General features: G+C 41.8%; 2 protein-coding genes across 3 annotated transcripts in view; one reads left to right on the top strand and one right to left on the bottom strand.

Moving 5' to 3' along the window:
- Window positions 1-17,684, bottom strand: part of UROC1 (urocanate hydratase 1) — a 39,075-nt gene extending 21,391 nt beyond the window's left edge. Inside the window, exons 1-8 of the mRNA XM_002194599.7 lie at window positions 15,732-17,684; window positions 9,005-9,135; window positions 6,382-6,475; window positions 5,872-5,931; window positions 2,968-3,096; window positions 2,234-2,295; window positions 1,252-1,318; window positions 535-678 (exon numbers count right to left, since the gene is read on the bottom strand). Of these exons, the coding sequence (XP_002194635.5) occupies window positions 535-678; window positions 1,252-1,318; window positions 2,234-2,295; window positions 2,968-3,096; window positions 5,872-5,931; window positions 6,382-6,475; window positions 9,005-9,135; window positions 15,732-15,857 (813 nt within the window). The 5' untranslated portion in view covers window positions 15,858-17,684. The remainder of the gene's footprint in view (window positions 1-534; window positions 679-1,251; window positions 1,319-2,233; window positions 2,296-2,967; window positions 3,097-5,871; window positions 5,932-6,381; window positions 6,476-9,004; window positions 9,136-15,731) is intronic.
- A 138-nt stretch (window positions 17,685-17,822) lies between these two features.
- LOC105759937 (netrin-4) overlaps window positions 17,823-18,061 on the top strand; it is a 43,106-nt gene continuing 42,867 nt past the window's right edge. Inside the window, exon 1 of one of the 2 annotated variants that reach the window (XM_030283185.4) lies at window positions 17,823-17,960. The gene's annotated coding sequence lies outside the window, so the exon portion shown is untranslated. The remainder of the gene's footprint in view (window positions 17,961-18,061) is intronic. The other variant, XM_072934917.1, reaches the window with a different exon arrangement.

Genomic DNA, 18,061 nt, shown 5'->3' with positions numbered 1-18,061 from the left:
AAAAAGTCCCACTGACTTCAAGGAATCACAACATCAAGCAACTTCATTAGTACCGTTGGTGAGTGAACAATGCCAGCATTTGTAATGGATACTTCCTACTGCATCTGCACCAAAGGGTGCTGGAAGCTTTAAAGGTTAATCAAAGTTAAATAACAAAACTAATACATTCTTAACATAGACTACTTTTGGCAAAAGAGAATCCAGTTCTCATGGGAATTGTCTGTGGAGATTACTCTTTTTCACACATGAAATGAGGATAGTTCAAACACTGGGAATGGCTCATCTGACAGCATCATTCTGCATCATTTGTGAAGCAATTATAAGTCCATATCTTTGCAGTCTGATTCAATGAGTGAATGTAGAGTGGAATAGCAGTGAAAACTGCTCAGCAATGGAAAAAAAGAGACATATCTTAGAAAACAGTATATTTTCTGAGTTTGGTTTGTCAGGGTTACTTCAGGAACCTGCCAGGTCAGAAGAATGGGGGTTCTGACTTGTCATGAGAAGACAGAATGGCAGTGGCACTGCTCTCACCTCTGCAATGACCCCCACACAGCCAGCGATGACTGCAGCCTTGGCCTGGGCCCCGCTCATCCCTCCGAGGCCAGAAGTGACAAACACCTTCCCAGACAGCTCCTCTGCCCCCAGGTACCGGCGGCCTGCGTTGAGCACTGTCAGCTGCACACAACAAACACGCCATCACCAGCAGCCTTTTCCACTGGAGTCCTGAAATTTAAACATCTTCCATCCTTTAGCAAACAGACTTTGAAACTCTAGGGTCATCAGCACCAAGAAACACTTTAATCCTTGAAGAAGGAAATATGTTTCAAGACGATGTTGTGAAACCATCTGTCCCCATTATGCTTATTCCTCTCACTATGAAATAGAATAATCAGTGGTTCCCAACATGCTGTTCTTGCAATAGAGAGATTTTTGGGTTGCTGCAAAGGACAGCTAAGGAAAACATCCAAGAAAATGTTTTTGTGTAACACATTTGGTCAATTCACACTTCCCATATTGTAGCTGAATATGAGCTCAGATTGAGACCTTGATTGCAAATCCCTTAAATGCTGTGCTCTGGATAAGACATATCTCCGTGAAAATACATTAATTTTTTATGGAGGGCGCAATGAGAATTTCTTTAGTAGCCAGAAGTTCCTCTCACAGCAATCCAACCCACTCCCATAGCCAGCAACCATGGGAGAAAGTCTCCTCCAACAGGTGCTGGCAGAGCTTTCCCCAGGTCCTTACCACGGTGCCATGGACTATTCCCTGAGGTCCAATGTAGCAGTAGCTGCCTGCAGTCATCTGGCCATACCTGGGGACAGAAGGAGCACAGCGACACCACACATTGCTCAGGCTGGAGGTGCACTTGGCTTGTCCACTTGTCTTTCCAATACAACAAAAAATCCTCTGTGCTTCAATTTGTTGTTAAAGGTCTCCTGTTACCAAATTCTCAATTTAAGAGTTTTACCATTAGCAATGCAGCAACATATTTTGGCGGAGTGTTTAGCTCATTAAATAAAGTTCAAAAATAAATGGATCAAAACCTGAGTGTAAATTTGTCTTGGCCTTTAGCTCAGTGACTGGGACCAAAGGACACTCTTTTTCACCTCACTGGAATCTGCGCCATTGGGTTTCAGTGCACTCCTGCCTCTCAGACACAGGGCCACTTTGGAAGCTTTTAGCCCAGAATGGTTGACCACATTCACACTAAATTCCCAGAGAAGTGGGATGGCACTTCAGCTGTTCTAATTTATTCTCTCCTTGGTACACAAAAGAATGATCATCTTGTGCTCATCAACAATAGAAGTGTATGTAAAAATCATTAAAAAAGGATCACTTCCTACTTCTAAGTTTCTTTTAGCGTGAAAGAATGTTTTATAACTTGTATTTTCCATAGGCTGCCAAACAACCACTGAAAATTAGAACTAGCAAGTGCTTTAAGTGGGTTATGATTAAGGCTTTAGGCTATTGTTCAGCGAAGCCTCCCACATAAACCTAATATTAATTCCTAACAGACCTCAATTACATCCTTATATATGTGGCTGAACATAATTCAAACTCTGAAGTAATTCCATTTAAGTGTGCATTAATGCTTTGCAGCATCAGTACTTCATGCAGCACATTTGAAATGCATCTGCGTTAGAAATTTTAGCCAGTCACTGCTTGATGTCTGAATTATATTTTATTCAAGTATTTGATATATTTTAATAGTGAGCTATCTCCTTACATTGTTACACCCAAAGCAAACATCTTCTCATATTCATCTCTGGAGGAATAGTTGGGAATAACCTAAAAAAACAACAAAATAAAATCCACATAAGCAAATTAGAGATTTAAGGAGATTTTTTTAAACTGCCTAAATTTCTTTAACTATTTTTGTAACTATTACATACACAGAAAAGCAGTAGAAACAGGAGGAGAAATCCAGGTGTTTTATTTCATGTACTGTAGTATTAGAAAAAAAGATGTCCAGTCTTCTTGGCAGTCTTCTTGGCACTGTGACTGCCACACAAGTTTTAAGGAGAGCAGTTCCCCAGCCACAAAACTAACCTGCAGGGGAATGGATATTGAATGGCTCAATAGACTGGCAATTATCTCCACTTGGCCACTCTGCCTTCCAAGCAAAGCAGTCCAGAGCCTCTGATTAATAATCATGTTTGCTTACTGAGGGCTTTTAAGTCTTCCAGAGTGAACCTAGATGAACTGTTTGGGGCAAGGAAGTGTCTCAGACTCGGTAAGAACAGAGGTTTTCTAATAAGGAGAAGGTTGTTCCTTCCATCACTGCAGATCAGAACACATGAGGTGACAACAGCTGTGCTGGAAAAAATGCTGCAGAATTTGGACCCCAGATTCTCCTGTGTGTTGCAGTAAATTCAGACAGCATAAATGATATTTTTACTCAGCCAACACTAGAAAAGGAAAGAGAATAGGAGGGAAGAGAAGACAAGATCTAATACCTACCATGCCATTGGTAATGATTAGCCGAGGAGCGCGCTGGGGGCTGGGGAAGAGCCCCAGGGGATGCCCACTGTACATCACCAGTGTCTGCTCTTCTGTCATCTCTGACAAATACTGCATTGCCAGCCAGAACTGAAATGAAAGCAAGGAAAAGAGGGACTTTGACTGCATCTAACATTTCCTGATTTTTTGTGAAGCTGCTCATCTTGGAGAATGAAGGCAACTATACAGATAACAAGGTGCATTCACATATGGAATAACAGAGCTCTCAACACATTCTTGCTTTCAATAAAGCCCTTTAAGGGATATCACTCACCAGGAAACACAAATCATCAACTAACAAAAGTCTGAATAAGTTCCAGAATAATTTCTCCAGTACAAACCCCAGATATCCTTCACTTTTAAAGCCATTCTAATTTTATCTTGAGATTAACCACTTGTATTTGGCACTTTTCTGGCAATCCTTCCAAAGCCAAACTGCAAAATTTTCCCTATAGAAGTGATTAAATACTCATGCTAATTGTTGATCCTAATCTGAAATTCAGCATTTTCTAGTGCAATAAATGGTTTTTATAATGCGTACTTCAAAATGAAATAGCTTTTCTTCTCAAGGGGAAAAAAAACAGCTTTCATTGTAGACACAGAAAAAAATATTTGATGCGTCTTGGAGTACTCAAATATATTTTAGCTTTGTCTGCATAATTCAATAGTTACTCTTGATTAATGCCAAAATGCACACTTTGACCATCTAAAGTAACTTTAACTGTAATCCATCACTGTCTGTGACAAAGCCCCTTAAACTCCACAGGACTTCTAGTATGTGTCAATTAGACTGGTGAGAAACTTCCCTGTGCAATACTGGAATTCAACAATTTACTTGAAACTAGAGTTTCTGTAGGGACACAGACAAAATTTCGAGGAGAAACCCCCCCCAGAATTGCTGATCAAAGAGGCAGCAGAATCAGTGACAAATAAACAGGCATTTAAGCTCTGAGACTGTGGTCTGAATTAAAAATGGTACAGATTTGAAGGCAATCCCCCAAGATGCAAATTCAATTGAACTGAAAAGAGTTAGTCAAGCTACTGCCTTGTTTTTTATGATTTGGTTTATGAAAAATGTTGAATAATTGAGTTCATGTCATAGGACAGAACAGGAGCTGAACTCTCAACTCCCTAGCAGTCTGGGAAAAACATCCTAATAAAACTAGAAGCTGTAAGATAAATAGGTCTTTTGGCATTGAAAGACATAACTAGCAAGGATGAAGACCTGTAAAGTTAGCTCTGGATATAGTTCCTTCATTTGAAATTATCCAGAAGAAAGCACAGGTCTTCATGGATGATATAAACCAAACCAAACCTTTTTACTGTGAGTTTTGCAATGCTAAAATTTTAATTTTTTTTTTTAATGCTGTTTTCAAGCTACAAACAGAATAAAATGTTCTGTGGTAACTGAATCATTCATGTGATTACTATTCTAAGTAAACAAAAATAAAAAGGTTTTGTTTGCTCTGCTGTGAAACAACTGCAAGTCATACAGCTGGCCTGGATGAGAACAAGAGAAAAGAATATTGCTGACTTTGGCAGCACTTCTACTTCACCTTGCAGCCCAGAATTTGCCTAAGGATTGTCAGACCAATGAAGGCCAATATATAAACTTCTGGCACTGCTCCCCTCAGAAATGCTGTAACACTTATAGGTAACAGGCAATAGTTAACTGGCATTTATTAATTAATGCACAGAATAAAGAAATGTGAGCATTGCCATGGTACCTCTCTTTGAAAATAAAAAAGGCAGATCAGTTTTGACTCAAAATCTACCTAAGGCTTCCATTTAACTTCTAGATTAAATTTATCAGATTAGGAAACTGAAACATGAATTTTCTTTTAATCACAAATGAGAAATCCCAGACTGGGGAGAAATCCCAGGTCACTCAGTCCCATGCTACAGTGAGGAATCCATTCCTCTCCCCCAGCTAGGAACTTCATTCACACATTAGTTTTGCTTGGGCTCTTTAATAATCAAGAGGCCAGATTCAGATAAAGCCACAACAAAGTGCAAATGTGATTCTTTATGACAGAAGCTTTTGTCAATTCCAGTCAGAATTCAAGACCTCCCCAGCCTTCAGGAGTGATGTTGCTATCCAGGGGGATGGAGGTTCCTACCTGTGCTGATTCTGACCTGCACTGCAAACAGAATTCTAAGTATATTGCTGATTCCAAAGTTCTCCTGAAAATGTTTCCCACATGCATTTTGCAACACTTAAAGTGAGTATATTTACTGACTTTTTTATAGAAGAGAAAAGAGATTATACAAACACAATTTAAAACATTTTGATTTTAGAGAGGGTTTTAACCACCTGCCGTTGTTCTTAGAAGGTAGAGGCTAATATGCATAGTAAAGTGCAGCATGAACTGACCAACTAGCACAAATATTAATAGCTGATCTGATTTACTTGGAAAAATGATTCAGAATTGCACATTCTTCAACCAAAGCCTTTTTTTATTCCACTTCTTGTGAAAAATGTTGCAAAAATACCACAAACAAATAGAGGATAGACTTTTTTTGTTTCCTAGATTTAGACTGTAAGATTATCTGTGCTAAATACTCAGGTCCATACATATGCATCAAAGAAAGACAAAGAACTGGCCTTTTATCATCCTACACAGCTTGGTGTGTTTATGGTGTCATGTTTAGACTTCTGTTGGGCTGTCTGTGCTCTCCTTACTAAATAAAGCTATTTCCATCTACACAGGTCATAACTGAGCATTCCCCTATCCAAACAGGATGTTTTGGAGTATTTTAAGGCAATAGCTGCCAAGAATTATCCCAAATTGCCTGAGCAGAATGTGCATGGGGGAGGGTGAAACTGGCTCTGTGAAGCAAATGGCAAACCCGGCAATGTCTTACCTGTGCCCAGTTGCTGAAGACCTGCCCATTTCCTCCATAAGTGACAAGTTCCTGAGGAAACTAAAAAAGGCAATTCAACATAAAGGCAAGCACTTTTCTCAAACCTTTTACTGTATCTCTGTGCTATTTTTATCATCTCAGTCACAAATCTTTTCTAGAGGTTATTGCATCAAAACTCTCTCTGTTCTTGAAATTAGGAAGTAGCATTGTAAAAGCAGTAAGTTAATAACAAAAAAAATAATATTATTTTTCAAAATTAAGTGTTTGTTACTGTAGCACTGTCGCTGAGATGAGCTTCCAAAGACACAGGAAGCATCAGCACTAATTTTTCAACATAAATTGTAGAAGCAATGTACCGAGAGCTGAGCTCTATGTCTCAGGCAGTGACCAAGCTCCTGTATACAGTGCCTGTATGTCTAAATTTTTCAGTGTTTATGTGAGAACACATACAGAAATATTTTGCCAACTTGCTGCTGCCTATGAATCCAGATTCCTTTTACTGTACCTTACCTGAGCCACAGAGGGATCCAGATTATTCATGATCATCAGCATGATGGCAGCAGCTGATTTGGTCTTGCAAGGGTATTCTCCTATGGGGTAGGCTCTGAAAGGGTAGGCACAAAAATTAAGAAGGAACATTCCAGCTCACAAGAGCAACCAGAACAACACACCCCACTCAAATATCTCTGCATGCCAAAGATACTCAAACTAGTCTGGGTTGCAGGCTTTTATTCAGGGGGGAAGAGTGAAGGAAAAAAAACCCACAGATCTGAAGTTACATATCTACCTTAACAGGCAAGTTTTAACTAGCATCAGAACTAAGCAAAACCAAGAAATTGCATTTGGCTTATAATTTGCTGAATTATTCAATCACAATTGATAAATGTGGTGGCCAAGAGCGCTCATTCCTTTTAACTCATTTCTTTCAGGGGGTGGTGGAAGTGGCCTCTGCAGCAGTTGCCAGGCCAAGCAGCATCACTGGAAGCTGCCTTCAGACACATCCACCCTTGCTCTTTATGGTTGTATCTAAGAAAAAAACCACTCAGCTTGAGTTTCAGACTCCAAGAAACCCTCAAAAACTGAACTAGGTAGGAGCAATATGGGCCTTTCCACTAAAATGCACTTCATGTACAAGCTGAGAGGTGAGGCATGGGAAACAGGCTCAAATTTATCCCAGCTCAGGTGGCCTGGCACTGATGTCCTGAATGCCACCTGCTGTGATCCCTGCTGTGATCATCTCATTGTTATCTACTCCTCTACCATCTGTTTGTGTATCTAATTGCTCTAAAACTTCTACTCTTGGGTTTATACTGTAGCTGTAGGGCAGGGAGAGTTCCTTTGCTGTGTCTGCACGGGTTTTAGTACAATTGTGCTGAGGCCTCCAAGGTGTGACACCTGAAGGAAGTAGAACCACTGATCAAGAGTTTTAGTCCTTCCTCTTCTGTGAGAACACCACCATTACCAGGGCTGAAAATTTCTAAAGAGGGGCAGGATTTTTGGCATGGTTACTGAATGATATTCCTTTTATTGGACCTTAGCTCTTCAATGGCTGGACACCTGCTTTGTGCAGGGAATGTTACCCTGAAAAGGTCAGGCTGAAGTGTGCCAACAACAAAAAAATAATTGGATGTCTACTGTCCAGCTCATGAGCCAAGATCTGGAATGCATAATCCACAGATTCAGCAAATGGGCTCCTCCCATGATCCCATGCACTTATCCTGGCTTTTTACATCAGGATACTAAAACATTGTAGTCATTGCCAAACCAGGAGGGAAAGCCTTTGAGTTTTTCCACAATGCCTTTTTTATTAGGCATTTCTGCTGTTCTAAACTTGATAAAAGAGTATTTCTGTGGAAAGATACCAATTCATCAAGAGAAGATATTTACACATAATATTGCTCAGAACATAAGAAACCAAACATCCAGGTACCAGTTGAGTGCTCTGGCACAGGAACATTACTTAAATGGAGCTAAGCTCCCTGGGACATACAAAACAAAAATCAAATACTCTCAGACTACAGAGATCAAAAGGCATTTTCTCATTGTGAGACTGCAACAACCTTTTAGAAAATGATCAGTGGAATGACTACAAAATAAAAAATACTTGAAGCTGTCAAAGAATCACTGATGCCAGTGATGGAAACAAGATGCTGGACCATCTCATACAAGCCTACTTGGAAGGTGTGACCATCTCTAGTTTAGTCCAGGGTCCTGTGAAGTCTAGCTCTGCAAAACCTTTCAGATAGTCTTCCATTTCTCCACTCCTTAGCTGAATTCTGCAAGAGCTGACCCCAGGCTGATATGAACAGCATAGAAATATGGTTGTCTGTGGAAATCAGAGTGCTTTCTATTGCTTTATTCAGATTTCTCTATGGACATTAACCAGGCCCCTGCTGATGCAAAAAGGAATCAATCAGTCTAAAAAAAGCAGCTAGCCCCTGGCAGCCCTCACTAAATCTGTTCTACTTCACAAACATTAGACCCAGCAGCCCTAGAATGAAGTGATGGTCCAAGACCAACAGGCACAGCTTATTACACACCAGGGTCACATGAAGGTTCCAGTGGAAAAAATGTACTGCCTTTTCAAGCCCAGAGAGCTTCCTCTGCTCAGAGAGCATGATCAACCAACCACCCACTCACCTGCTCTTACTGCTTGGTTCAGCTGGGACTTGACTTGCACCAGCTCAGAACTATTACAAGTTGCCTGTCAAGGTTGTCACTGGAGGTCTCTGAGAAACGACTGGCCCCTGGAAACCAAACTCTGCCATGGGGCAGAGCGTTTGGGATCCCTGTGTGTGACACAGCCTGGCTCAGTCCTTTGCCTGTGTGGGCTGAGCTTTCCAGAAGTGAGACTGCCCAGGCCCACCACAGCCTATCCAGAAAGGAACACTCTGCTTTCCCTCCCAGTCCCATGGAGCTTCCCAAAACACACAGCAACCCTCCCTGGAAATGAAATCACTGCAATACACAGAACATCCAAATTGTCAGATGATGAGCTTCATTAATATGTCATGAAAATTTCTACAAGAGGTAAACAAGGACTCAGCAATGCCACTCTTTAAAGGTCAGTTCCACAGGTGAAAGCTGGCAAGCAAATGGCAGCTGAATACAACATGAACCACCCAGTCCTCACCTCATCTCAATATCTGGGCAGAATCTGTACATATAGATGTGGCCATACAGCCTCAATTCTTCAGCAAATTCCAGCGCCAGCTTCTTTTGGATTTCAGGTGGGAAATAACGCAAGGCATTGCGCAGAGCCAGCTGCCAAAAAACACACACACAAAAGTAAACAAGAGAGAAAAAACAAGGTACAAGAGAAAGGGAGGTAAGTGGGTGGCCCTGAACTTTAACCAGACTCAGCTGGAAGCCTGCCTAAGCTGTCAGATGGACAATGCAATTCAAAAGGCTAAGCTCACACCAGGGGAGCTTCATTCCTGCTGCCCTGTTGAAGTGTTTCTACCTGCATCTTTCCTTGTAGGTTCACTTAGAGTAAACATGTAACCATCCCCTTCCAACCTGCCTCCCCAAATCTGCAGAGTCACCTTGGAGATTTGCTCAATCTTATCAATATCAGACACAGATGAATTTTCTCTTGCAGTCCTGGGGGCACTGAACTACCAAGGGAACATTGTTCAGAAATCCTTAAAACCATGTCCCTAAACTCCAAGACACTGAAGATCCTACAGTACTTTCCATTCAAAATAGGACCTTACCCAGAGTTATGTGACATACTCCCAGATGAAGATGTTCGTGGGCTAAGTTTTATTGCAGATTCACTCCATTTAGCATCCTAATGTATTGCAGAGGGTGTTGGGTTCCATTATTTTATTGATGTTACATGTATCACTTCCAAATTAGCTGAAGTGATTACTAGGCACTCAGCTAAATTCTGCAGATGATACTACGTGGCTTACACTCCCTGTTGCCTTCAAAGACATTAGCCATGGTTTGCAAAGTACAATATGTCCTTTTGGATGAAAGACCCCATAAATAAATCACTATCTTTAGTAACAGCCTGTTAAGGCATGTCTCTGTATTCTGCATTTCATTTGATTAAAACCATAATGAGAACAAAGATTTTGTCATCTTTAAATAGCCAGTTTCATGCAAAGATCTTCTAAGTTCCCTGACAAATGGCAACACCATCCAAAATACTTTTAGATGAAAACATTCACAAATCATATGGAATTTCCTATCTTCCTTTGGCTGATTTCAATGGCTGGGGAAAAGATAGAAAGGGATCAAGTTTGCTTCTGAATCTGGTAACAGATGAGTTTTTGAGAGGACTGAGTAGAGATTTTGACTCCTGCCATTGGCAGGCCAGTTTTGGAAGCAAGTGCCTCCTGGAGGGGGTGAAAGGTGGGCTGTAGTGCAGATGTCCAGAGCATAGGCATCTAGAAACATCCAGTGTAATTATCACCCCCAACCACCCTGGTAAGCAGTGCTGAAAAGCTCCGCAAAACCTCAGCTCAGCAACAAAACTCCTTATTCAACCTGTCCTTGGTCTGGCTGTGATGGTTGGAGCTTCAGCCATCTCCTCTGAGCACTCTGGTCTCACATCCCTTGGAGCAAAAGGAACAATAAAACCAAAATGTCTCATAGTAAGAGAGGTTTTTGTTGGCACGCTTGCTCCTGAGCATGCACACAGCTTCGAGATCAGTGAGGCTGTGCTGATTTACACCACCTGAGGATCAGACCAGAAAAAACCTACAAATTAGAATTGCCGTTCCACACAGAGAATGAGGAGGAGAAAAACCTATTTACCAGATAAGAAAATGAAAATTCTATCTTCTAATACCACTTCATTCTTCTCCAGTTAGATAAGCAGTCATTTTTCAAGGGCATGCTATTAATAAACACAAAAATCCTACCTATATCCACACAATGACAAAATGCACAGGGATTTCCAAAGTCAGTCTCAGAGGTGAGCAGCCATCACAAGAGGTTCTAGAAATGAGAAATTTCTAAAGCAAAAATAAAACCACCTGCACCCCCATAAACAAAACCGAGAGGCAAACACTGGTATTTTGGCTGCCTTTGAGAATTACAGAGAATTATAAGGCTTCCATTGTGGCAAGGATCACCCACAGTCTTTGATCAATATATTATTTGCATTAAAATGAAACTGATGGGCAAATATTTTTCTTCACCATTTAATTCAAGCAAGAAAAATCTGGTTTGATTTTCAAATAAATTCACTTAGACTGGCCCTCTATCCTATTAATGCTACACATTATCAGAAGCCTGAATTTTGATGATGCAAACATTAATGAAACGTGAACTTGAATGTTACATGAAACGTGGGAAAGGCACCTTGCACAGACAATAGAGGTTTTATAAAAGAGGATTAAGACTACGGCTTGTTTAGCTGAATGGAATAAAGGTGTTATTTGATTGCTGTCTCACCACAGGATAAATGTCAAAGCAGGAAGAAGCTTCAGGGAAATGCTGGAAAAGGAATAAATAGCTGTGAATTACCTGTAAAAACTGCAGTCTTGGAATTAGAAGAATTTAAAGATATTGTGAAACAATCTCAATAAAAGAGCCAGGGTGCTCCAAATTGCTTATATGAAGCCTGAACTGCTTTATGAAACAGCAATGGCCATGTGCATTGGGAAAAATTTTATATATTTATTATTGAGAAATAAACTGAATAATCTGAGAAAGACACTTAAGGAGAAAATTCAAGCAGGCTGATCATTATGCTTTTGTGGGAAGACAATATATTTCATTAGATCGCCATAAAAAAACATTATCCTAGCCTTTTAGAAGGATTTATTTACCTCTGACACATTGTATTCTGAATATTTTTTTGTATTTGATATTTAAGTGTTCCTCCTTTTCATAACTTCTATTGACAGAAGCTTAAGCTGCACACGTTCAGTACCTCTGAAAAAGCAGGTTCAGAGTTCACTGGTGTCTTAAAAATATTATTTGCAGTTATAATCCTGTGTTTCATAGGCTGTTTTAAAAAACTATCTGCTCTGAATTTGCTGAGTTACTGATTTAATTCAACACAGTGCAATATAAGCAAATGAAAAGTCTTCCTCTTAAATCTGCCAGCTGCATCCAACGTTTGGTTCTTGTGCTTAAGCACTAATCACTATTAGGGTGTCTTATTTTATATACTCCCCAGAATTTTTACATTATAACAGGATTCTACTGCTATTTAATCAAGATTTAGACCTCTCAATGCTAAAGTATAATCAAGACAGCCCATGTAATCCAATCAATCAGCTGTAAATTTCTTTTCTGGGGCATTCTCTTGAGAAATCAAGTAAGCCAGCCTGTTTGTTAATTGGTGTTTGTTGAAGAGCCAGAAGGAAGCCTCTTCATGAGGAATGTCATTCATTTCCATTTTCTGAGATGGATCATCAGGACTTCCAATTGAAGCCCCTTGAGACACTCAAGCATTAAGGGCTGCAGTCCCTGTTTACTGAGGGAAAGGGAAGCACAAGGAGAGGAAGAGACTGGTTTAACTCTACAGTTTCCTTCTTAGTTCTGCCCCTTTGCCAGTGGAGGTGGTGCTTCCCTCCCACCTGCAACCTTCTGCCTGATGACAGCCCGACCCAGGGCTTTGGTGGCTCTCTGAGCAGCAAGTGGGATTGTTTCTTTTATCACTCTGCCTGATAGATCCCAGTTTTGGTCAGCTCAGCTGGGAAGTGAACATGGAGATTTCTTACTGGTCATTGCCATGGATGGGTAATTAGCAGTGAAAGCTTAACCAAGTCCTTTATCATCCAGATGTCCCAAAACAGGACAGCCTTCCCAAGCCACATATAAACTTGTTGAAGTAGCCTCAATTCTGGATGTGCAAAGAAATCATGAAGGTCAAACATTCAATTTCTTCACCAGAAAGCTGAAGAACAGCTTCAGGTGCTGAATGATTTTTCAGGCTCTGGTTTTCAGCTCCTCATCCTGAGATGTGCCCAAGCAGGAGGCTCCAGCTGCTCCCTAAGGAACAGGGAGCCAAGCAGAGCCAGGGCAGGCACCTCACCTGGCCGGCTCCAGCTTTGTGCTACCTGAGGGAGGAGACCAGAGCAGCCCAGGGATGGCAGCCAGGTTCCCCCAGCAGTCCTGGTCATCAGGCAAGACCACACTGACCTGCAGGTCCAGGACCAAGCTGGAAGTTCAATTAAAGGACCAGGTGATGGTGATCCCCCCATGTTATCATGGAGAGATGGAGCACAGAGATCCCCAGTGAGGTTCAGAGGAGGATGTCAGCCCAGAGGAGGGAGAGCAGACCCAGGAGGGCCATGGCTGAGTACAGGGACACCCTGAACAGAACCAAAAACATCTCCAGCATAGCTGAGACAGAGCCCCAGGCCTCAGCCTAAATGGAGCCCCTAAGCCTATGGACAGAGGGTGTGGGAGGACACATCAGGAGAGGCTCATCAGGGTCATCAAGGCCCATTACTGACCACAGTGCTGCCCCAGAAACACACGATACTGCAATCAGGGGAGAGAGGATCCTGCTGGGGGGATTAGCAGGGGGACTGTGACATGGCTTGCCTCTAAGATCCATAGGAGAATTGCTGTCTGGATAAAGCCATACCATTTTTCCTGATCCTGAGCAACACAGAGAAGTGGCCATTCTTTCCAAATTGTTCCAGCTTTATCAGAATGTCAGTGAGTACAAAGCATGCAACACCCTTGTTCTGCAAAGCACACACCACACCTAGATTTTAAGGGTAGTTTCTTTGAGGCATATTTGCATTAAGATACAGATGCTGAGAAACAGAAAGCTAGAGTTTCCTGAGCTGTGGAGGGAGGGAAAGAGAGAGGATGTGGCTGTTTCAGGCCTCAGGCAAAGAATGCTGAAGGAAGAGAATTCAGGAAACATATAATCAGAATCAGTTCTGAGATATGGCTCAATTTATCCAAGAAGATTAAAGCTGGTATGATAGGAAGAATTAGATACTTCTTCAGCAAGTCCCAAAACACACAGTTCTTTATAAATCTCACTTACAGGATTTCTGTTATAACCACAAAAGGAGGCCCGAGAAAATAAAACATTGGCAGTGGTAAGGTTTATTATTGTAACAAGGACTAAAACTGGAATGAAGGCATATGAAAATAGGGAGAAATCCAGAGGAAATCAGCAGAGCATTATGAACTTCACTTCTGTCAAAGCTTCCTCTGAATATTTCAATTAGAAAGTGAACACGAAGCCATATATAAAGACAAGTACTATAATATGTTCAGAATTACACACTGTCAACAACATCTGGAAGCCTGTCTCAAGATGACTTAAAAAAAACCTTACAGACAAACAATCTTTCATCTACATGCTTTTCTTAGCATGGAGCACCTCTTAAAAAAAGAGATTTGACTTTTCAGATACGAAAAAAATACCAGCTGAGCCTCTAATTCTCTTAAGAGTTTAAGGTGGAGGACTAACGATAAAGTAAATCATAAAGAAAACCTTAAAATCTTTTTTAAAATAGTCTATTGAAATACTCAACTAGCATGACCTCTTATCATGTGCAGGAGGTGAAATGGAGAGATAAGAGATGGATGATACACAGCCAGCTGGGGCAAAAAAATCAGTCAACTGTTCCAAACCTTAAAAGAGGCAGGAAACTATTCCAGTTTCTATATAGGGAGTGAAGACCTTGTCATTGCCTTCCCCTCCACAGGTTAGAGAGCAAGGTTTGTGATCCTCTTGAGAGACACCATCTCCTCTCCTGAAATATGGACTTCTTCCTGCTATATCAGACTTCTGGGGAAAAGGGATTCAGGAAAGGCAAGGAATAAAGCAGAGATGATTGGCAATGTTCTGACATGCAGTGAAACTCACTCCCCACTGCTTTATTTTCACAGCCACCACCACAGCCCTTCTGCACACTTAGTAACCACACCTCCATGGGTCTGAGCTGTCCCAGGCACAGACAGGATGCTTCAGCCATGAATGCTCCTGACATTGAAGTAAATCCTCTTTGGACATCTCACAGCTGTTCCTCTTTCTACCCTTTGACTAGACTCTCCTCTGTTTGTGGAAATGACTTTGAAAGAATTTGACTGCTGATGCCAGTGGGGAACTCCCACGAAGGCAAGGAAGTTGTGTGCAAGTTGTTATTGGGGAAGCAACTTCTGTGTTCTGACCAGAATGTCTCAATATAAGTGATGTTACATGTGATGAAGCACAGACTTCCAAGCTAAGGAACCCACCTTATCCTCTCCCACACAAATTCCTAAGCATCTCCACCCATTGACCATTATTTTCTGCTGCTGATTTATTTAGTCCTGAACATTAAATAAGGCAATGATTACTTTGGTGTGTATGAAGACTATTTAAACAAAAAAGAGACAGGAAAATAATTACGCAACTACAGACAAATAATTAACTCCCTACAAACTCACCTAAAATTCATACCCAGACTTCTGTATAAAAGAAGTCATCTTTGGATTTTTTAGTGCAAATATACAGATGTGTAGCTCCACCATGATGCTGATTCATCAGTCTCTGATGTTTATTGTATTGGAGGGGTTAGCTCTCACTTACATACATATACAATGGTTTTGCAACAGCATTCTGAATTTCAGCTCTGAGAAACAGTGCTGGATTGACAGTATTGGAGTCTAATGCTTCTTGTTTAGCCTTTTAAAGTCATGGAAGGTGTTGTGTAGAAAATCTCCCTCATATCCCAATTATTCTGGAGGAGGAAGAAAGGAAGCAAACAGCAGAGCTTCCAGTCCTTTGTCCCATTACAGAGTAAATTATAACACCAAGGAAATACATTTGACACAAAGTTAGCTTTCCATTCAGAAAAGCATTTGAGGCAATCAGGTTTGCTGCCCCAAGCTGCCTTTATCTGAAAGGAAGAGAAATGAGGCCCTGTGAAGGCCCATGTTACCTTTTTCTCCTGAGCAGTGAGATTGGGTGTTCTCACGGGTGCATGGGGTATTCCTTTTCTCCGACCTTTGTTTTCAGGCAGAGGGTTTAGAGGAAGGCCACGACAGATTTCCTTCAGGCTGGTCATAGCTGCTGAGGAAATAGGAGGAGGGAAGGCAAGGCAAACTGGAGAGGTGTGAGGAAAGGGAGGTACAAGAAAGGGTGCAGGAAAGCAAGATGCTGCACGATTCAAATGTGCCACCACTGCAGGGGGGTCTCCAGGAGGACAGACTGTCCTCTGGCTTTTGCAACCAGGGCTGTCAGGCAGAGAGGACAGCTGGTACAGTGACACACCTCCCCGCTCTGTGCCATGCCATTGGCTCTTCTCTCCTCCCCCAAAATGAATGATTCACAGTTTGATTATTCTCTGGGTGCTTTGTCAACTGGTGCCCTGCTAAGCCACCAGGGAAAATTCAGTCACATTCCAAATAAACTGATCTCCCCAATGTTCACATGAGAGTCATGGTCTGGAGCAGGAATATTGACTGAGACATCATGAATTGTACATTTATGTTACTATAGTTTAGGAACTAATGAAAGTTAAGGATTATTCACATCACTGTTCATACACACTGTTCAGTTAAGATGGGCATTCTCTGTTTGACACTCCTTGGTATGGGCAGTTCCTGAGATCTCACCAGTTCATCTTCTAGACACCAGCAATGGTCATCAAAATGGCAAAATTTCCCCCTTAGGTGTTACTCCTCTCAGCTCACAGGCATTAATGGATTTTCATAGCATTGTACTGGAAATGTACTCATTAGCACTGGAAGTGGATTTCTCAAGACAGGCAATAATTGGGAGGAATAATGAAGGCTTTCAGTCCTTTATATGTCATTTTTATACCCTACAGTCAACAACAACTAGAAAGCCTTGTACTGCCATCCAGGCATCACAGGTAAATGAATGTACTTAACTTTGATTTTCTACTTAACAGTGCAACGTGAACTTTGCTCTCCATTCTGGCTTGTTGTTGAAATATACAGAGGCTTTTTGATCTTTATTACATCCATTGAACTACAAGTGCCACATTTTAAGCCTGGTAAAATTAACTGGGCAAAGCATTTCAGTTAGAAATGAGCTTAAAACCTGCAAATGAAAAAACTACAGCATTTCCTCACAAAGGCAGCAATCAACAAGGAGTGACAACAAAGCACAATTATTAAATGACAGCCTCTCATTAATGTCAGAACCCCTTTAGCTCTAGGACATCCTGCACATCCCCAGCTCCCAGTGAAGATGCTCAAGTTGAAAGAACTCAGAGCATCCCAGGGGAGCTGAGCACACAGCAGACTGACCCTCTGAAGGATAATGTCATTTACAGCAGGAGAATTTTGTTTTGTAATTATACAGTATTTTAGCTGCTTTCAAACAAAAGGCAAAGACAAATAGGAGACAGAAAAGCCTCTATATTTTAAGGTTTTCTATTGAGTTTTCATATTAAAAACATTAAAAAATGAAAGGTAAACTCAAAAAATTCTACCCCAAAATCTAGCCAGATAACCCTGACTTACATAAACATTCCCACCCCAAAGGGATATAAATCTTTCCTTATTCTTCTTTGTTCGACCTACATTCTTCAAATCCCTTTAAGGTCTGATCCTGCACACACAAGGGCACAAAAATAACCTTGTCTGCACTTGCACTCCCATCAGACCTGCTTCTCCCATTACATCAACTGAAGCTCATGGTGTTATACTGGTGAAATCCTGAAGAAGGAGAGAACGAATATGTGGGGAACTCACACCCTGAATTAGGTCGTTTTCTCACTTTCACCCCCTGATTGCTGCACACTGGAGCGTCTCTGTGTCCCTGGGTTTGTGCCAGCCGCCGGCCCGGGTTCGGGGATGCTGCCGGCGCACACAGCCGGCTCCGGGCAGCCCCTCCGGTACCGGGGCAGCGCCGTGCCCCGGCCGGGCGGGCAGAGGCGGCTGCGGGACCGGCGGGGACGGCCCCGCCTGCGGCACACACGGACACACGGCCAAACACGGACACACGGACACGCACGGCCAAACACGGACACACGGACCCACGGCCAAACACGGACACACGGACACACGGGCCCACGGCCAAACACGGACACACGGACACACGGACACGCACAGCCAAACACGCACAGCCAGCCCGGCTGCGGGACCAGAGGATGCGGCTGCGAAACAACTCCAGCCAGGAGCAGCCCAGCCGAGAGGAGGTGCGGAGCTGACCTTAAAAAGATTAAATTAAGGCAATAAAAAAAAACAAAAACAAAACCCACACATATAAAGCCCAGGAAAAAGATCACATGTTTTAATA

This window comes from Taeniopygia guttata, chromosome 12 (genome assembly GCF_048771995.1).
Source record: "Taeniopygia guttata chromosome 12, bTaeGut7.mat, whole genome shotgun sequence".
Classification (NCBI taxonomy): Eukaryota; Metazoa; Chordata; class Aves; order Passeriformes; family Estrildidae; genus Taeniopygia; species Taeniopygia guttata.
Note: the sequence above shows the minus strand (reverse complement) of the source record. Positions and strands in the feature narration are given on the sequence as shown.